Source organism: Prosopis cineraria, unplaced genomic scaffold (assembly GCF_029017545.1).
Source record: "Prosopis cineraria cultivar Desert tree isolate PC_DT_omini unplaced genomic scaffold, ASM2901754v1 PC6, whole genome shotgun sequence".
Taxonomy (NCBI): Eukaryota; Viridiplantae; Streptophyta; class Magnoliopsida; order Fabales; family Fabaceae; genus Prosopis; species Prosopis cineraria.
In genome coordinates, this window is record NW_026555337.1 from 11,219,895 (window position 1) to 11,240,890 (window position 20,996).

At 31.0% G+C, this 20,996-nt stretch overlaps 4 protein-coding genes across 5 annotated transcripts; 1 reads left to right on the forward strand and 3 right to left on the reverse strand.

Annotated features, from left to right (window-relative positions):
• Positions 1–4,502: 4,502 nt before the first annotated feature.
• On the forward strand, positions 4,503–7,278 carry LOC129312865 (receptor-like serine/threonine-protein kinase At1g78530). Of its 2 annotated transcripts, XM_054955631.1 has the most exons (6): positions 4,503–5,065; positions 5,276–5,608; positions 6,014–6,268; positions 6,357–6,490; positions 6,918–7,141; positions 7,233–7,278. In XM_054955631.1, the coding sequence occupies exons 1-5, from the start codon at positions 4,930–4,932 to the stop codon at positions 7,116–7,118; spliced, it is 1,059 nt and encodes a 352-aa protein (XP_054811606.1). In that variant the 5' UTR covers positions 4,503–4,929; the 3' UTR covers positions 7,119–7,141; positions 7,233–7,278. The 2 variants fall into 2 exon arrangements, with proteins under 2 accessions (XP_054811606.1, XP_054811605.1); XM_054955630.1 differs by having other exon boundaries at positions 4,505–5,065; positions 6,918–7,278.
• A 611-nt stretch (positions 7,279–7,889) lies between these two features.
• On the reverse strand, positions 7,890–10,551 carry LOC129312866 (fatty-acid-binding protein 3, chloroplastic). The gene is made up of 5 exons (XM_054955632.1): positions 10,226–10,551; positions 9,144–9,245; positions 8,751–8,906; positions 8,430–8,644; positions 7,890–8,268 (listed from the first exon to the last, which is right to left on the reverse strand). Exons 1-5 carry the CDS (start codon positions 10,443–10,445, stop codon positions 8,110–8,112), a joined length of 852 nt encoding a protein of 283 aa, XP_054811607.1. The 5' UTR covers positions 10,446–10,551; the 3' UTR covers positions 7,890–8,109.
• A 2,099-nt stretch (positions 10,552–12,650) lies between these two features.
• Positions 12,651–15,116, reverse strand: LOC129313865 (aspartic proteinase CDR1-like). The gene is made up of 2 exons (XM_054957263.1): positions 14,147–15,116; positions 12,651–13,084 (listed from the first exon to the last, which is right to left on the reverse strand). Exons 1-2 carry the CDS (start codon positions 15,114–15,116, stop codon positions 12,651–12,653), a joined length of 1,404 nt encoding a protein of 467 aa, XP_054813238.1.
• A 1,671-nt stretch (positions 15,117–16,787) lies between these two features.
• LOC129313866 (aspartic proteinase CDR1-like) lies at positions 16,788–19,347 on the reverse strand. The gene is made up of 3 exons (XM_054957264.1): positions 18,360–19,347; positions 18,186–18,197; positions 16,788–17,191 (listed from the first exon to the last, which is right to left on the reverse strand). The coding sequence occupies exons 1-3, from the start codon at positions 19,345–19,347 to the stop codon at positions 16,788–16,790; spliced, it is 1,404 nt and encodes a 467-aa protein (XP_054813239.1).
• Between the last annotated feature and the right edge of the window lie 1,649 nt (positions 19,348–20,996).

A 20,996-nucleotide genomic window follows, 5' to 3' on the forward strand; every position in this document is an offset into this window, starting at 1 on the left:
AATATAATTATTTAAGATCCTATATTATTAAATTAGATTTGAGTATCGTTAGATTTAATTGGGGTATTTTTATGATCTTTTTTTATCAAGTTAGAAAAAAGTAAATTTAAATACGGTAAGTATCTTTTAAAATCATGCTGGGTTGCTAGTGTTATGTTATGTGTGAATTAATGAAGAGCTTGGTTCATGTATTTAGAATTAACTATGAGGTTCATATAGAAGTGTGTGATTCATGTATGTGGGTATTAATTGATTAATGGTTCGCAGTTTGAAAGTCAAATATTATCATAGATATTTTAAATTAATTAAATTATTCATATTAAAAATGTGATTAAAAGTAGATAAAGTAAGAATCTTATTTTTTTAAAAAAATTATGATATCATTTTACAACACGACCTTTAGATAAAGTGATTAGTGATTAATTTCTGTACCAACCTTAATCACATCACTTTGATTATCTTACTTTATGAAAGGTCTTTTCCAAATCGGTCTAGTATTAGTTTGTAATCTCTTTTGATTAATGAATCTATTTTTAAATATTTAAAAATAGAAAAAGGAAAAAAATGCTTCACCAAATTTTGTAAAAAGTCTTAGGTTAAGAAATATCAAAAGTTTCTATAGAGGATCTCATAACAACCCTCCATTTCATAAAAAATTTATATATTTAGCTTTAGATATTTAATATACTTATTTTTAATTAAATCAAAATGTGAGAATTTTTTTATAGATTATTTATACTCCAAAAAAATTTTATTATTAATATATTAATATTTACTTATTTTGATTAAACTGGATAAAAATATATTAAGTATTTAAGACTAATCATATATCTAAGCCTTCAAGGTTTAAAAATATATATGAAAAGATACAATTAAAACATTAAAATATATATCATATCCCCAAACTTGCCCGTAATTAATGTGTTGAATAAATTAAAGTTGTTGGATAAATAAGAGTATTTTTATATAATCATTTGCAAATCAAAAGTAAGGAAAAAAAAAAAAGACAAAGTCACTCAGGGAAAAAAGGAAATAAAACACACACACCCTTAAATCATGTAATTCATGCTCCTTTCAATTTTTATTACAAATACATCTAACTATCTCATTAGAACCAATGAGGGATGATTTAGTTATTAATTTTGTCTGAAAAATAAACTTAAAATTTTACTCATATTTAAATGAAAAAAATTAAATTTCCATTACATTTCTCTTATAATCAATAAGTTTAAATAGAGTTGAAAAATACAATTAATATCCCATAAAATATCTTATATTAAGTACCATTAATCTCTTCTCACAAAAGTGCCGTATAATAAGGATTGGAGGAAGTATAATTATATAATTATGATATAAGGTACTCAAATTTAGCATCAGATTGAAAATATTTTTTAATAAAATGATACATGTGTATGATTAAATTTTTGGGGCACAAATGCATTGTGACAGGTGCTGCAATGTGATGGAGGATGTCATTTATGTTCTAAGGGACTCCAGTATAGCTCAAGGTATCAGGAGGTATTTTATCTCAAATACAAATCATGCCCAGTTCTTCCTAATGGCAAAACAAGATTAGTTTAAATGGAACTCACAAACCCAAAAAACAAGCCAGGCTTGTTGCTTGGAATATTATTTTTGGAGCCTTTTGGAGAAACAAAAATGACAAGATATTTAACAATAAAATAGTGCCACCAAGTGGGTGTGGCATAGATGATAGTGGTTTGAGTTGTTTAAACATCATTTCAGGTACTCAAATTTCTTGAAGATTAGTCTTATCGCTACCAGCTGCGAGGATATCTTGAATAACCAAAAGTTAAAATAAAATAAAATAAAATAAAATAAAATAGTGCCACCCCATGAACTCAAGGCAAACATTTTAAACTTTGCCAATTGCCATGGCTATCCATGAGAGCATGAATGGGCATTCTGCAGAATGTGGAGGAAAATCTAAAATGAAGATGGAGTATGGTTTGGAGGCTTTAGTTGTAGTCTAGGGAGTTACTCGGAGCTAGAAGCTGAATTTTGGAGTGCTTTTTATGAAATCAAAGTGGCTCATGAGATGCAAGTTAAATAGCTTTTCATTGAAAGTGACTCGATTACTCTTGTCCAGAGATTCCAAGAGATGCTTCAGCAAGCAGAGTCTAATTACTGGCACCTCAAGCATGCTTTTTCAATTTATCTATATTGATTGTCATGTTCAAGTTAACCATCTTCTTCATGAGGGTAATGTGTGTGCTCTGATTGGCTTGCTAATTATGGTAATAGGCAACACCAAAGGTGCAGAATTCTTATTCAGCCTCTCAGTGAGCTCGCAAATTAGTTGTATCGAGACGCCATTGGGGTACAAACCATCGGATCAAATTTTAGTAGAATAATACAGTTTTTGGGCTTTGCCCGGTTTTCAACCCACAAAAAAAAAAAAAGACCTCCTCCAACATTTATGGCCAAAAATCGTTTAAGTAGATAATCTCTAAATATTGTTATAAATCACCTACTAATATGATTAGCATGCTAAAATAAATTTTTTTAAAAACCATAAATTATTTGTGTTTTTTAAGGTCATAAGAATAATTATTTTCAAGTAATTTTCAGATTTCATGATATTTTCATATATTTTTTATTTTATGAATATTATTTTTTATCTACCACATGGGATCAATTTTAGAAACTATTCCAAAAAAAAGCTTTATAAAATAATAAGAAATATTCTAATTTCTTTTTCACATTTTAATATTGTTAAAGTCTGTACAAACCTTTAAAAATTCTCAAAGTCATTTTCTTTATAAAAAAAATTAAAATGAACGGGTCGTGGGTGATTTTTAAAGAATTCAAAAATTTCATGAAAAGTGATTCATTACCTGAAAATTTTGTTCCTTTTCCTTTAAACTGAAACAAATGGAGCTTAACGCCATATCCTTGTACAAATATGAACCAAATCATTATCAATTGAAATCGCATTTGTGAGAAGTATATGCACAATTTTTACTTTCTGTTGTTTTCTTTTGTTTTTTTTTTTGGGCAGAAAAATTACTCTTGAGTCTAACACAACGCCTTAAAATACCATAAAATCAATTGTTAGCTTGAGTATAACAAACTGACAATTAATATAATAATCGATTTACTAAGCAAATTTGTTTCAGCTTATTTTATAAAAGAAAAGCACTTATTTTTTTTAAAAATTATTTTATGAGTTTTTATAATATTTAATTAAACTTTAAAAAAATAATCAGAATATGAAAAATAATAGATTTCTAATTATTGTAAGGAGATATTTTGAGTAACTTTTAAAAGTAATCTGATATGATAGATAAGAGAGAATGTTTTAAAGAGTCAAAATACGCAAAGATATTATAAAATTTTAAAATAATATAATAATAAATTATTTTTATAAAACAAAAATCAAAGAAGATATGATAAAATTTAAAAATAACTAATTAATAATCTATTTTTATTATTATAATTAAATATAAAATAATGTTTTTTTATAAAATTTTATAAAATAAATCTCTTTTTATAAAATTTTTAAATTATCTAATGTTTATTGTTAAATTTTAAACAAACAGGACCTTACTATATTGAAGTTGTCAAAAGGTTTGAGCAAGGTATTACGTGAGACCTACTGGCAAAAAAAAAAAAAATGGAATTACGTGGGACCTAGAAATAATTGCCTCTTACTAATTTTAAGAAGGACCGTCCAGTTGGCTCATGAATCGGCAGGTTCCATATTTAGGGGAAAAGGGACACGTAGTAAGCGGTGACGCAACATATAATCATTCCATGTCATGAATTCAAAATCGGTAGCTCACCGCCCAATCCAAATTGTTTCTTGGTGATAAGCTTGAAATCCATTCACATTGATCTTCTTAATCTTTCTAGGAGCACATAGATAGAATTAAGAGCATTGTTTTTTTCTATCACAAATTTATTTTATTGGTTTTTTTTAACACTTCGTATTCAACATCATTGGCACAAATTTATTTTATTGTTTTTTTTTTGTCTGTGTACGTCAGTACATGTATATATGGAGGAGAATAAGGGTACGTTTGGATTTGCCTTGGAGAGAGTACAAACATGCATTAAAAATTTAGAAAACATGCAAACTCAAACAAACACTAATTGTCTCTCTCTCTCTCTTCCAAGCCAACTCTTTTCTTCCACCTAATGTGAAGGTGATAAATTTGGATCATCTTAAAAGTAAAATATAAAATGATACTTCCCAATGACCCATGATGATGTGTTAGGTCCCATCATACTTCAAAAGTCATGAAATTATCATTACATGTAATTCATATAGTTATTATGCCACATGTAATATTATTTGAATCAGTGAATTTATGTCACTCATTATATTTTTTTTTGTATATATTTATGATTAATGTAAATTATATCCATTTTTACGTGGACATAAAAACCTTGTCCTGTATGAAACGTGGAAGTTACCTGTATATCTTGATTTTGTCCACCTAGCAGTGTCATGTGCGCTTTACTCTTTTGGTCATAAACCTCGTTTTCACACGTCCAGGGATGTGCCAGGTTTTTCTTGCGACAAAATATGAACTTTCCCACGCTTTTCAACGCGTTAACCAATGCCCATATTTTTTTAAATCAAATGCTGTCACTTGTGTTGAAAATTCAGATCAATTGAGCAGAGCAGAAAGTGAACTACACTTTACTACTTCCTCTTGCTTCTTCAACCATTCCAGAAATCTCGCAGAGTAGCTCTTAGAACCATTGAAAAGCCTTTCATCTTCTTTAACAAATACCAGATCCCCACTTTATGTACAGGAATCTTAAGAGAGTTTCTCTTTTGAATCTTGAATTTTTCTGTTTTCCTTGAGATCTATATCAACTGAACGGTTTACACTACGATAATTTCAGTCTGCCTTGAGGTTCTTCAAAATTCAGCACCAGCTCAGTTAGTAGCATCAAATGAGCAAGTCTTTGCTTTTAGCCTTTTACATCACAGTATCCTGCATCGCTTTTGTCATTTCCAAGATCATTATCTCAGTCCTCCTCTACAAAAGATGGAAAAGAAAGCACATGATTCACGCAGAAGGCTATGCAGGTAAATCAGGAGCTATGAAAAAGACATGCATACACACACTTAAGCCATAACAGAAACTGTGTGTGTTACATGGAATGTAGCTAAAGAATGAATTGTATTGTCTATAGTTCGCGAATAGTACGGCATCTAAGAGATTTATAGTGTCTTGTCATGTATCTCAGTCAATAAGTCTATGTTTGTTAGCTAACATCCAGTAATGGAATGGCACAGGTGGGAAGATGGTAATATTTAGGTCTTCGGTTCTGCAATCCCTCAAATCTGATGTGATCTTGAAGAAGACGATGAACCTGAATGATATGGAGGTCATTGGATGTGGTGGTTATGGGACAGTTTATAAACTGAACATAGATGACTCAAAAGCTTTTGCAGTGAAAAGACTGAACAGAGGAACTGCAGATAAAGGGTTTGAAAGAGAGCTGGAATCAATGGCAGACATAAAACACCGCAATATTGTAACTCTTCATGGATATTATACTGCTCTACATTACAACCTCCTCATATATGAGTTAATGCCTAATGGAAGTTTGGACACCTTCCTCCATGGTATGTATTTCTTGCCTTTAGATCCTCTCCAATCATGCATTCAGAGAGAGAGAGAGAGAGAGAGAATGATGTAAGAGAATGTGGATGTGTATTGTAATGCATATCTTCTAATTATACTGACTCATTTTTTTACTTCCCATCTCTTTCTAAATCCAAACTAGTATTTCTTACTTCTTAGCCCAATAGGAATCAGATTGCCAATATGTGTATTTAGTTTGAAGATGACAGGGTTTGCTCAACTGGCATGGTTGAGTTACATCAATATAAAGAGTTTCTATAGAGAAAGTTGGTAACAAGGGTTTTCCTAAGAGATTTATCAGACTTACCCTGCAAGATTCCTTCAAGAATAAACAGTGAATTTTTTGAATTTACATATGAACTGATCTAAAGTGGAATATGATGCAGGAAGATCAGAGAACAAGAAAACTTTAAATTGGTCATCTAGATACAGAATAGCTATAGGTGCTGCTAGAGGAATATCTTATCTTCACCATGATTGTATACCTCATATCATCCACAGAGATATCAAGTCAAGCAATATATTGCTGGACGAAAACATGGACGCTCGAGTTTCTGATTTCGGATTAGCCACGTTGATGGAACCAGACAAAACCCATGTTTCCACAGTTGTCGCTGGAACTTTTGGATACTTAGCTCCTGGTATAGATACAACGCAGCTAATCATCAGTTTTTCCCTCAATCCTCCATGTATATGTACAAAAAACAATGATAAGATTTTTTTCCCCAGAATATTTCGACACAGGGAGAGCAACATTTAAAGGGGATGTCTACAGCTACGGAGTTGTACTGCTGGAGCTTTTAACTGGGAGAAAACCCAGTGATGAAACATTTATGGAAGAAGGAACGAAGCTTGTCACATGGGTAAGACACAAACTGTTCGAAAATCCTCACTGTGATTTATATTAAACAGACAAATTTCAATTTCATAAGCTTACTGACGTTTTAGGTTATTCAAATGATCACAGTCTATAATGTCTAGCTCCGTAAGAATGCCAACACATAAGCGTGAAATGAACACCACAAGAAATTTTACCATTATATTTGAATTTTCTATGCAAAAATTAAAGGTGGATTTTAAAATCATCAAACTGATAAGAAATGCACATTGGCATTAAAAAAAAACAGAAAATGTATTCTATTGTGAAAGGCATAACATTTCCATTACTTCTACACCATCAACCAGGGAACTAAGTCTTCTACAAAAATGACCAAACTGCGTAAATTGTATTTAAAGCTTTTGAATAATACTGACTTCTGTAAAATAAACCGCTGTTATTTTTCGGAGCAGGTGAAGGCTGTTGTTCAAGAAAAGGAGGAGGAACTAGTTCTCGACAATAGGCTAGGGTCCTGTCCAATGCAAGAAGTTAAGAATGTGTTCAAGATTGCCATGATGTGCCTTGAATCTGATCCATTGAAGAGGCCAACAATGGCAGAAGTTGTCAGCTTACTCGAGCAAATGAAGCCAGACAAGCTTGCTCCAGCTTCCTGATGTTCACTTGAAAGACTAAATCAGTATACTACCCTATCGTAACATTTTCAAGTAAATTACGTTCAGCAGGTCTGTGTGGTTCATAAAACAAAAACTGACACACTCTAAATTTAGTTCATGCAGAAACACCCTCTAATAACATAATTGTTAACGGAGCTTATACTCTGCATTTACCCCCCCCCCCGGGGGGGAAGCTCCCAAAAGGCGTGAAGCACGAATCATCAAGGCCAAGCTAATGCTAAAGAAAACTAGAAACGACGGGGCATGTGTATTATTTATACAACTAAAGGGAGTGAGTCTAGGTTCTAGAAACTTCTATGTACTCATATAAAGTGAAACTAGAGGAGTCGGTAAGTAGGTTTTGAAAAGGGAGTTGAACGTATTTTGCTCATTTTTTTTGTCATTATATGGAGCTTTGGACATCAAACGGTACAGCGATGTGCATTCGCAATGAAACCAAGTTGAAAGGACTGCGAACAACAAGAAGCAATTTTGTCCCATTAGGCGGAGTTACATGGACCACACTTCATCAATGTGCTATATCAACAGTAAAAAGAACTACAAACAAAGGATGAAATTCTCCCATGGATGCACGACTAAGAAGGAATAGAAGATTGGGGGAAAAGTATATTTTAGAAATTACACTAATTATTTCTTGTTTTTGTTGTCAAAGCTTGTGCTATAATACTGGTAAATTATCAGGTGAATAAACAAGACACTCTGCTTGTGATGTAACATCAGCCAACAGGTTAAAAAATGGCAAACTTTGCATGAAAAGTAGGACTCGATGAGCATATGATAACAATATATTATCACGTAATGAACAATACCATCATTCATCTCTAACAAGGGTTGTTTGATAGTTCCAAACTGCTCATAGAAATACCAAAATGGAGGAAAGATACGACACCTGGGTACATTAAACAATAAAGCCATCATCTCTACAAACAACGGATACATGAAAATGCCTGAGGATACAATATACTGTCTTCTACTTGAGTACTTTTGAGAAGCCATCGGCCACCGAAGCTTTCAAGGTGGGAGAGACAGGACTATCTCCAAAAAATACATCAAAAAGTGCAGAAGCAACATTTAAAGATTCAATTGTAGCATCCACTGTAGAAGGAAGTCCTTGAGATGAGACAAAAACCTGAAACCACACGAAACCTAGTTGAATTATTATCATAAATGCAGGAGTGAAGACTGATATAGTTAAAAAAAAAAAAGACTTCAAAGTTGATTTAAAGTCTCAGTGACAATTCTGCAACAAAGTCAAAAAATAAAATAAAAATAAACTGTAGCCATACATACAAGCAGTTTAGAAAGGTCCAACCAAGTCAAAAATATGGAAGTTCCTTTCTTAAGAGGACGATTTTGAAAGACACTACGGAATGTGGACAGAGCAGTATCATCTTCTGGCGTGGGTGCTTTAATTCTTGGAGAGATGGCATCATCTAAAGCATCCCAGAAAGTTTTACCATCAACATCTCTGACAAGAATAATTTGCAATGATTTCTCAAAGGGAGCTGCAATCAAACAAATGGATCTTTATGAGCTTTTAATCTTTCTCTAGGTGTAATTAAATAAGAGCATTGTGAGAAATAAAGCTTTGATAATTAATATAGTCACTACATTGAAAAATGGTTTGGAACAAGGAAGAATTCCCTTGAATCACATCTACCGGCTTCCCTTGCCAAGCATTCAGATGACTTGTGATAGATTGATTTAGATACAATCCAGCAGCATACACCTTGACGCCAACGATTGCAAAAATCTTCTCCCTGTATCCTGAAATAATGATTTTCCAACACAACTTATAATAGTAGGGGAAGAACGCTTACTATTTCAGTGAAGCTTACTACATGAAGACAAGAGTTATAGTTGACAACAAAATGCAGATAAAGTATAACAGCAATTCAAAAACTTCTAGCTCATAACTCACTAAGTTCAATTGCCTGTCCAAATAAATGACCTACATGCTTCATTGCAATCAACATGTGTCTAAAAAGCTATCAGACAACTAACCAGTTCCAAACAGCATTAATGAGTTTGAGCAACCTGGCAAACTCAAATATGTCTGAAATTTCACTTTTGTTGCTGGTTCCTCTACATGTTCTGCATTTATGGCTGCAGTAATCAATCACAAGCACAGAAGATGTCAATTTTTAATGAGTTGGTGAGGCACATGGAAAAAATAAGAAAAATCTGTAACAGTTGAATCTCTACCCTTCCTCCACCCATACCAAAAGTAGAATATAGTAATCCAGAACTAGTGAATTAATCTTTGAATTACTTTGTACTGCATAAAATTCTTCCACCAAGAAAATTGGAAAGTGAAGTCTGGAAATGGTGAGATGAGACTGTAGAAAAATTCTCAAAAAATTTGAGTGATCACCGAAGATGAAAGGAACCAAAAGACATAAGTATCCTTGGCCTCTAGTAAAGCAACTTCGCTTGACAAATATGAAATTACATTGAATAATGTCTCATGTAAGGTCCTTACAGAAAAATTTCCAATAGAAATTGTAACATTTTACAAGCAACATGATACTAGCCAATGTCACTTTGTCTCAAAGACACCAAGGGAATAAAATCATTTATACTGCGTTCTTTTAATTTATCTTCAGCTTCTCAAAGAGACTACTATTTGAAACTAACTTGAGCCAGATTACTCATGGAAGCTACATTCAACAAAGTAAAAAGTTCATTTTTACGTTGTAGTGTATGAAACCTCAATGCACTACTACTAAAAGATCTTCCTGAGGTTTTTTACTCAAACATTGCCAATAAAAATAATGAAAAGCTAGATATTATTCTGTTAAACTGATTCGAGTCAGATAACCCATGGAACCTAAATTTTAACAAAGGAAAAAATAATTTTCTTTATCATGCAATATAAAAATCTTCATAATTGGAGCACTAATCTTCGACATTTTTAAAAAATACTTTCCATCCAGTTCTGCATTGTTGTCGATTTCAATACAGCAAGGGGATTTGATAAGAAAATCAGCAATTGAAGAAGAACCCAAGTAATAATTCACAAATTGGAAGACGAAAAAGAAACAGAACGTGAAAACAAAAGAAGCTAAGTGCCGAAATGCAAATACCCGAAGATGAAGATGAAGATGAAGATGAAGCTACTTCATGGAAATGGGTTCGTCGTCTGCTACTTTTGTAGAAAGTAAAATGCAGATGGGGATGGGTCAATTGAAGTCTTGATTTTGAACGTTTATTGAGGGAACAAATTCTGGGAACAGAATTGGCGTTGGTGAAGTTGAATGGTGGTTGAAACCCCAATGCAGTGAAAGTTGCAGCAGCTCCGAGCATTTTGAAAGCTGGAGAAACAATCGTTGGGTCCAAAAATTACAGTAATCCTCTGACGTGCTTGGGTTGCTTTGGTCTGCTCGCCGCCAAGAAACAGAAAGTACTTATCAAATATCAATTAATAAGAGTGGGCTCATGTATTAGTTGGTTACATTAATAAAGTGTCATTTCCTGCAACTGCAATTGCTATAAATTTTAAAATATATTAGATTGGTTGGTATAAGTAGGATGAGTGAATACATTTGCATGTTTGGCTTAAAAAAAAAAAAGAAAGAAAAAATATATTTGCATGGGTTTTTATACTTTATATTATTTTGATCAGCTTTTTATATTTTATATTAAATTTGTAAACAAATCTTATCATGTTTTTTTTTATTCCATTGGCTAATATCTTGAAAAATTTGAGATACTATCACCACTTGCTTAGATTAATCCAAACTCACACTGGTGAAATTATTATTATCAACAATAATTTCACGGATGCTTGAAAATAAGTTACGTTAAAAACTTTATGTAACACTGTGTCATTATATTGTAAAAGAACTTTATGTATATACCTTGTAAAAGAGGGGAGAATCACGGTAAAATAAAGAAAATTAATGACAGATAAATTTTTAATAATTTTTTAAGAACCAGTTGAAAATATAAATTTAAATTTAAATAATTATAAATCTATCACATCTCATTTTAGAACCAAATAAATCAAGATTAAATTATTCATTTGGGGATGTTTAATATTCTAAACTTGCCTGTGGTACAATTTGCCTCCTCAATACTTATAAATGGTGCATTTGACGCATCGTTATTAAAAAGGTTAACTGACTTTTAGCTAACTTAAAATTTACAAAAATGATTTAAAAAAATCATAGAAAAAGATCTATAAAATTACATTTAAGTACCATATAAAAATTAATATCTGTTGAGATATATTATCTATTAAGGTTTATTTTGTTGAAACTTAAAAAATATTTTATATTAATTAATTGTAATTAAAATATTTATTAATTATTATTAGGATATGTCTTTTACGTCAACAGAGAATTATTCAAGTCTCTTTTGATCTTCTAACTTCTTTCATCACATGAGAGCCAGATTTTCAACAGATCAGGTCCTCTCTTCACACCGCAACAATATGCACCACCCCTTAGACCTCCTGCAACTTCTTTTTACGCACCTGACATTCTGACATCCTTTGCATCCATTGCTTTTTACTTTTTCAAGTCTCTTTTCTTCTCTTTCAACTTTGATATTCTTTTTTAAGTCTCTCTGCCCTTCAAGTAACTTCTTGTGATGTGCGGAGAGGACACTTATAACATATATAAATTGTCTTAATAATCATTAATAAATATTTTAATAATGACTAATAAAAATAAAATATTTCTTTAGGCCAAAAAAATATAAAATATTTCTTAAATTTCAAGAAAATAAATCTTAATAAATAATATATCTCAACAGAATAAATTTTATTATATAATATATATATATATATATCAACAATACTCTTTCGAAGTCCAAGATGTTCTTGAATTTATAACTACTTGTAATACTTGATTTAAAAAATAAATTTTAATAAATAATATATATATTAACAACATCAATTAAAATACTAAAAAATAATTTTCACCAACTACTTTTAGCAGCTACTAGATAATTAAAAAATCACAATTGTTGGTAATAACACCAATAAATAATTAAAAAATATATATTTATATAATTATTAAAATATCTATAATTTTTATATAATAATTTAAATATTATTAATATTTACAAGACATATAATTTAGAAGTTAAATTTTTAGATTTACAAATTTTTTAGAAATTTATAATTTAATTAGTGTATCTGTTATTTATAAATGAATTGTTTGTCATATTAGCTATAAATTTTTGAAAGGAGACTTGTAAATTTTGGATGAAGACTTAGAAATCATCACACTATTTTAGGGACATATAATCAATATTAATTTTTTTATAGGATACTCATTTATAATTTGTAGGTCATTTTTTGAATTTTTAAAGTTCTTTTTTCTATATTTTTTTTCAGTTAACTAATAGTCAAAAACCATTTTCAAATGCTAAAGTAAAAAATTATACCGCACGGTAAGTTTAAGATAACTCTTGAATGAATACATAGTTGTGGGTACAAAAGACTTTCAACCCATAAATCTCTTTATATATGTGTGTGTGTATGATAATACAAGCATATAATCATCAGTAGACAGAGCAATCTTGTGGCATAAACGAAAGACGATTATTGTAGAGATCATAGCCAATCAAGAAGTTAATCTGAGCCAAGATGCCATAGATGCCGGAACCTGAAGTTGAAGTCACAGGGCGAAAAGCAAGGCATATTACTTTAGGAGCAACCTTAACAAAGCTATTCTTTGCACTTAGCTTCACATTTCCACCTCTAAAGTGCACAACAATGGTGGGAGCTCCCACATTCTCAACTCTGCTCCTTGAATAACAAAGTCTCAGACGTTTTCTTGGGCTATTGACACGTCTTGATAAAGGGTCCACCAATTTTGCAACTTGTTCTTCAAATCTCAAGTAAAATTCTTCTGGCAATGCAGTTAGTGTTGCCCCAGAATCTATGATCATATTGCCCTCCCTCTCTACTTTTATGTTTGAGCTTGAAACATTACCTACAATGAACTCTAGTGTCATCAACATAATACTTAATGAAAATGAATACGTACGTGACAAATGAATCAATGATAAATATTTATATTAAGTTGTTTAAGCGTGAGTAAATTTAAGTTAATAGTGTGAGAAGTCTCATGTTGAATAAAATAAGATTCAACAACTAATATATATAATCATAAACTTGAATTTTGAGAACTTGAGTAAAAATATGGACTAAGAAAAGTTAAAACTATTAAACTTTAACATGTATATATGTGCACAAACAAACTCATCACCAAAGGTTCATTTTATTGTAGTATATCTACAGTAAACCACATTAGCTATTTACAAATGTATGGTTTATCAATATTGGGAATAATTGGCTACACACATTTTTGTTTACCATTAACATAGATAATGTTGCATACAAAAGACTAAGAGAAGATGCATTTTAGAAAAACTGATATATACTACTTTACAAATAAATTCACTAATTGTTTTAATCTATATAAATTATTTTTCTAACTTTTACATTTGGGACTGTAAGAAGAAGCAAACACATACCAAGCAATTCACCTCTCGTGGATATATATTAGGCATATATAGGGGGATCCTCAATGTCAAATTAAATCAAATCTTAATTATAAATTCTGAAAAGTTTGTGCAATCATTTAAACTGCATTAATAATCAATAAAACAAAAATGTGCAATGGATGTCCTTGAATGAAATATGATGTTATATTTACACTCTCCCTTGTCTCTATCATGAGACATTTTTAGTTATTTTACTGGAATTACGGGATGGCAGTTAACTAATTAAATGTCTTAAAATAATTTTTTTTCTAACTTTATCCCTATGAAAAATAGAAAAAGAAAGATACATAGTATACAATAAACCATAAAATTAAATTTATTATAGGAGTGAAAATTAAAAAATGGTAATGAATAATCTTTCATGTGCCTTATCTAAAGATTAAAAAAAAAAATTCCTTCTAGTAGGTACTCTATAACAGGGATAGGAGGGAGGGGGTGTGTGTGTGTGTGTGTGTTCGAAAATTCAACGGGATTGAGTTAATCATCACCTGCAATAAAGTCTAGTTTGGTGTCTCCCACACTGATTCCGTCCAACGTGAGGTAATATAAATTGCTTTTTGCGACTGTTGACGCAATGGGGGTGGACACAGTCCCAGGTCCAGAAACTTCAGCACTTTGACCAAAACTCAACGTACTAGACACATCACTGAAGAATGGATCAATCAAACAATAAGAAAATTTGCCTTTAAAAGAAGGACCCATTTGTGAGATTAATGAGAGCCGTCCTCTTCCGAGGCCAACAACGCCAGATGTTTGCGAAGAAACCCTAACTCCGCCGTTATCATGTCCACAGCCAAATGCGGTTCTGGGAAACGCAGCTCTACTACCACTTAATAGGCTAAGTGTGAGCGTGTCATAGCTTATGACTCCCTTGGAAACAAAACCATTCACATATGACTTCTCATATCCGCATAACAATGAGTCGCTACAAGAGATCTTATCTACAGAAGCTCTTGCAAATTGGCAACGCGGTGTATTACAATTAGGGCTCACATAACTAGAGGATTGTGTTGGATGAAATTTTGGGAGTGTTTGGTCGAAACATTTATCACAAGGCTCACATTGTAACCATACAAGATTACTTCCTGTGTCAAGAATTCCATTTGTGCCTATCCCTGGTGTGCCCAAGGAATAAGTCATGAGGAATTCTCCATCTCTATAGAACACTTCAGATTCAGCATCTTCATCAGCAATATCAACTTCTGCAGATTTAGCCAACAGATGATTCACTCGTTTGAAGGATCGACGCAGAGCATTGTCCACTCGCTGAAAGGGAGATAATGGTGTAGAGTAGTTATTGTAGAATGGAGATTTTGGAGAGTCTCGGTGTATTAGTTCCACGGTGAAGCCATGTTTGGTTTTTGCCTTGGCAACTGATGATATGACTGAAGAGAAAATGATGATGATGAAGATTTTTTGAGAGACAAGTAAATAGGGTTTAGAAGATGATGCTGCCATGTTTATGAGTGTGTTGGTAAGTAAATAATATAATCCATAAGTGTCTCTTTATGTAGTGATAATATGGAGAAAAGATTTAAATGTTTAACCGATTGGGTCCTATATGTATTTGTATGGTGACAAAATGAACCATTAATTACTGTGCGTGACTTTTCATAGATATCACTTTTAATTTATAGATATATAATTGGTATATCTTGGTTGATGGTATATCATATCTTTAATTGAATATTGATCTGAAAATGACTGAGACGCATACGTTTTATTTATCTTTAGCTTATTGGTGCATGGACTGTGATTCAGTGATTTCTTAATTTGTAATCTCAAACAATGATAAAAAATGACTATGTATATATTTACGTACACACAATCTCAATCTTTTGTAACCAGTATAAACATTAGGTGTAAGCGGGTGATTTGGGAGTAATTGCAGTTACTGAATCTCATTAATACTTTTGTGGAACCATTTTTTTTAATACAAGGCTATGGATGAACTGTGCAAGAAACAAACAAATCAAGTCGTATAAAAAATGAAAAGATGTCTTTGCATCTTAATGGCAATTAGTATTAGATTATAATATGAAAGTTGTCTCTAAGTATTTTTTTGAGTAAGAATATTTGCACATTTATTCACTTATCTAAAAATATGGTCAAGTGTGATAGTCTAATATCTCATAGCAAAATCTTTAATTTTGTTGATGATCTTAGAGAAAGGATAAGCCAGACAGAAATTATGTTGGATGAATGACAAAACTTATAAGAAATAAGAGTAAATGTGAATTTTGATAAATTTAGCATTGCATTATGTAGGACCATCGAACACTCTAATTTTCCTTCTGTAAATGTGTAAGACATGCATGTATTTAAGTTTGTTTTTTTTTAAGAAACTTGTGATGCATTTGTTTTTGTCCCCTTTAATTTATTGGTGGATGGTTCTCTATCGCTATACATATGCATGAATTTATTGAGTCTTCGAAAATTATGGAAACCGTCATCATTCTCAAATTCAATAGGTTTTGGACTTATAAATCAATGAAATATATATGCATTCTCAAGTTTTCGCCAACAATTTTTATTTTTTTTTAAATTTGAACAGAATATTCAATATACTTGATTAAATGTGTTTGATTTTTTTCAAAAATAAATAATTGAAACTAATATTTGAATACATTTTTAATTAATAGTATTGGTAATTTAGTTTCATTTCTATATTATTTTCATCTAGAAGCATTAACAAAATTTGTTCAGTTCTATAACTCCTAAGATATATAATTGGGTTTAAATCCCACTATTAATATGAGAATATTGCCAGCAAGCAATTTGTAAATATTTATCTAGGCCTTCTTTGAATCCAAAGATATGACTCACTCTAGAGAGGCCCAAATCACCTAATTTTTTTATCAACATAAAATAATGATAATAATAATAATATAAGAGAGGGAACAAAATGTTGATTTTATAATTATTCTTATTCTATAGTTCATCAAAATTTATTCACATTCCTTTCTCACCATTCATTTTGCTTCCATCATCATCGTAAAAAAAATAGCACACAACCCTCAACTGAATCAGATAATGTTGAATTTGACCAAGTAATACTAAACATCAGATATAATAATTTTATTAACATGCTCTGATGCTCTAATTAGCCACCTCCTCATGAGTTAATTATCAGAGCATGGTACAATCCATAGGCTTAAAGTTGACAATATTGTTTTGAAAGTCAAACCCAACCAACAAGTTAATCTGAGCCAAGTTACCTATGAGCCCCATGTCTATTTCTGAGAAGCTGGCAAAAGCAAAGCACGCTACATTTTGAGAAACAAGAAGGAAGCTATTAATTGGACTTAGCTTCACATCTGCACCTCTAAAATGAACCGTTATAATTGGAGCTTTAACACTTTCAATGCTTTCTGATTCATAGCAAAGTTTGAAAGGTTTGTGTGGATTATCACTGCGATTCAGCTTAATCCTTTTTGCCACTTCTGATTCCACATGGTAGTACAAATTTTCCGGCAATAATGACATTCTTGACCCTGAGTCAATTACTGCATTGCCCTCCACTATTGATGAGGCTGCAATGGTAAACCTTAATTAGTCTCTTACTTATATTTGTGATCATGATCAGCAAAATCTTGAGTGAATTATTTATAAGATAAAGGTTTACATTTGATCTTTTAATGTTATATAAGGTTTCGTTTTGGTTGCTGAATTTTATAGTGTCATTTTAATCCTATATACAATATTCCTCTAACATTGTAAAGAAAAATGCCAATACATATATTGAACTTTGAATTATTAACATATTAAGTTTAATTTTTTAAAATAACGATTGGCACACAAAAAATTACTTGAGGCTCACAAAAAAAATTAAAAAAAATACTTTGTAAAATTAAGTAATTAAATAGAAACTTTATATAAAGTTAGAGAATAAAATATATATTTTGCTGAATTTATAATAACAATCTTTTAGAAGATATCACCTATATATCTTAAAGTTTTTGTTAATTATTCATGTGTTAGGGTGTATTTATAACAAAAGTTCATGAAACAAAATATTCACAATCGAAGTTAACCAAAAGTATTTGGATTCAATAATTGTACTTAATATAAGTATTGAATACCTGCATCATCTAAACCGTTAAAATTTATATTAATGATTTTAAATTTATACTTCACTTAAAATTAATGAATGAATGAGTTTATCTGAATTATTAATATGAATTTTAACGATTCAAATAATACAAGCACTTAGTATCTACAATCACTGAATCCAAATCCTTACCAAGATGGTGCATGGAATCAATAAAAATTCTAATAAAAAGAAAAGCTTCAAAAGAAAGAATCTACAATAATCCGATCCCAACAATACTTTTCAAAAAATAAGTTACAAATAATGATTCAGATACTGTGCAAATAGGAATTCTAATTATAAATTAAGAGTTACATTTAGAATTTAAATATTTTATTTATAATTAAAACTCCTCAATTTTCAATATATTTGCAAGTTATTTTCCTAAAAATTTTATCAGTAACCTAACTATTATTAATTATCTCTTTTAAAACTACCTGTCTTCCCACCTGAAAGTAACATAACAGATATGATGTAAAATTCGAAATCCAACAGTTTATGTTTTTGAAAGTATTGGAAATTGTTTCACAATATTCAGAAGCAATCAAATTCAATATTTGAGAGTGACCGATGGGATTGAAGGCTCGTCAATAATTAAATTAACTAATTACCTCCGTCAAACTCTATTTTTGTGTCTTCCACACTAACTCCTTCCAAGATAACATAATAGTGTTCGTTTGAGTAATCTCCTGATGATACGAGCGGTGTGGAGACAGTCCCAGGTCCAGAAACGACAGCGTTTTGTCCAAAATGCAACTTACTGTTACTCCCACTTGATGATAAATATGGAGAAGTCAAACAGTACGAGAACCTCCGTTGAACAGAAGAGCCCATTTGTGAGATCAACGAGAAACGACCTCGTCCCAGACCAACAATACCAGAACTCTCAGGAACAAAGTTTCCGACAGTTTTATGCGCACAACCAAATAGGGTCTTAGTAAACGACACTTCACAACCAGTCGTCGAAGCAAGCGTGAGTGTGTCGTGAGCGATCAACCCCATCGCAGTTGAACGACCCAAATACCGCATTTCAAAGGCGCAGTTCCAAACGACATCACAATGTGTGTCGTGTACTGAGGGCTCCACAGATTCACACTCACTGACATGGCAATTGTAGTTTCTATACGTTGACGAATGACGATATAAATCAAACAAAGGGATTGTTTGGTTGTAACATTCGTAACAAGGGTGACACTGTAACCAAATAAAATCACTGCCTGTGTCGAAGACACCGTAGGTTTGAAACGACGGCGTTCCGACGGAATAGGCCATGATGTGTTCTGCACTAGCATATGTTATTTCAGATTCAGGATCGTCGTCGTGGAGATGAGCTAGGGTTTTATTAGGTTTGGAGGAGAAGAAATGAGTAGCACGGTTCATGGAGTGATGAAGAGCAGAGGATAATTTCTGCAATGGTGTTGTGGAGTGATCGAAGAATGGAGAATTTGGAGAATCTCTATGAATGAGTTCTACACTAAAACCAAGTTTCTCATTTGCCTTGGTGAAGGATATGAGGATGACAGTACAAATGTAAGTGATGATAAAGATTAATGTGGGATAATAAGAGAGAAGATGATAGGGTTTAGAAGTTGCTGCCATTTTTATTTATGTGCATGAAGGAGAGAAAAAGTAGGGGGGGGGGGAGGACTTGTTATATATATATATATATATATATAAATATATAAAGATATATATGAAGAAGAAATATTTAAAGGTTCAATGTATCGAATTATTGATGTTCATATAATTGTGAATTTCCGAAAATCCTCGAGGCATATAAGATTGTATATATGCATTTTTTGTAATATTCTTGATATACTCTTTCGAGTCCAATTTATAGGAAAGAAAATATTTTTTTAATCATGTTTTAAGATATATTATTGACTTTTTATTACAAGTTTTCTCTTTTTCCGCTAGTTAAATGTTGGTGATAGAAAATACATTATTAATATACATACATACATACATACATATGTTAAGTATGAAATTTATAAATAATAGGATCCAAGGTAAAATATTGAGTGGATTTATAAGGTAAAAGTATATTTTTTGATCTTTTATTTTCACATATTATTTTATTTTGATCATTTAATTTTATTAAGTATCTTTTTAATTCGTTAACTCTAAACTGTGAGTTTAATTTGTTTGACAAAACAATATTGCTTTTAAACTATTAAATATTGATAAAATATTTTCAAATGTTAATATATTAAATTTAATTTTTTTAAAATAAAAATTATTAATACTAAAAATTATGATGTTAAAGCGAAAGGATTAAAAAAATATTTTATAAAATTAAAAATTAAAAATAATTTTTATATAAAATTAGAAAACCAAATATGTACTTTTGCCAAATTTATTATCACAGTGTATAAAATATTTTATGTATCTTAAAGTTTTTGTTAACTATTCGCGTGTGGTTTTAATTCCTCCCTTATTTTGTTCGTAGTTTCCATTTTTCATAAGAATTTTTGTCGACCCATTTTTACCATTACTATGTAAATATGCATAGACGTAAACAATTAATTACTTTAATGTTTATGTATTGTTCCTTGATAGCACCTTTTAAGAATTCAGATATATATTTGCAAAGGTTTCTTTTCGTGACGGCAATTTCATGTATTTTACATCTGACAAAATTTCACTTTCGAACGCTATAAAAAACACAGAAACTTTTTCATTAATTTTCATAACTAATAAATTCATACAGATGGCTTGTGATCACCACACAAGGATGAATGGATGAAGAATGAGAATCTCCTTAACTAACTTGCATCAATTCAATATTAATATGTTTTGCATGAAGTATATATTCTTAGTTTTTAGTTTTTCACGTTGATTTTTAATCTATATATGACTGTATTTTGATCTTTTTAGTGTGTGTGTGTGTTTATCTATTTGTATTAATGGATGAATGAGAAATTCCAGGTAATCAGGACCTGGTGCACATTTTGTTCTGTTATCATTAATTAAATAGTGATTGATGAATCAAATCCGCCAATATCTTTCCAAAACAAGCCAATACATTTACACAAACCAGGTTCAAATTATTTCTAAATGCAAATTAATAACATTTAAAATTGGGTCAACTCAGTCTCTAAATCAGTAAACCATTGAACAAATGTCTTAACTAATTTAATAAAATATTTTAATTTGATCACAACAAGCCTGATCGATCACAGTTTAACTAAAATTTTAATTATTGACTTTTGAACTAGTGTTCAAACCAAATTAATAATATATAGGTC

Bases quoted from the DNA above. Each gene is read 5' to 3' on its own strand.
- LOC129312865 (XM_054955631.1), top strand. From the start codon at position 4,930: ATGAGCAAGTCTTTGCTTTTAGCCTTTTACATCACAGTATCCTGCATC. The intron at 6,269-6,356 runs GTATAGATACAA...TTTTTTCCCCAG, and splicing joins TTTTGGATACTTAGCTCCTG to AATATTTCGACACAGGGAGA. The intron at 6,491-6,917 runs GTAAGACACAAA...TTTTCGGAGCAG, and splicing joins GAACGAAGCTTGTCACATGG to GTGAAGGCTGTTGTTCAAGA.
- LOC129313865 (XM_054957263.1), bottom strand. From the start codon at position 15,116: ATGGCAGCATCATCTTCTAAACCCTATTTACTTGTCTCTCAAAAAATC. The intron at 13,085-14,146 runs GTGATGATTAAC...AGTTCATTGTAG, and splicing joins CAAACTAGACTTTATTGCAG to GTAATGTTTCAAGCTCAAAC.
- LOC129313866 (XM_054957264.1), bottom strand. From the start codon at position 19,347: ATGGCAGCAACTTCTAAACCCTATCATCTTCTCTCTTATTATCCCACA.
- LOC129312866 (XM_054955632.1), bottom strand. From the start codon at position 10,445: ATGCTCGGAGCTGCTGCAACTTTCACTGCATTGGGGTTTCAACCACCA. The intron at 8,907-9,143 runs GTTAGTTGTCTG...TCATTATTTCAG, and splicing joins ATTAATGCTGTTTGGAACTG to GATACAGGGAGAAGATTTTT. The intron at 8,645-8,750 runs GTAGTGACTATA...GTTTGATTGCAG, and splicing joins GTTCCAAACCATTTTTCAAT to CTCCCTTTGAGAAATCATTG.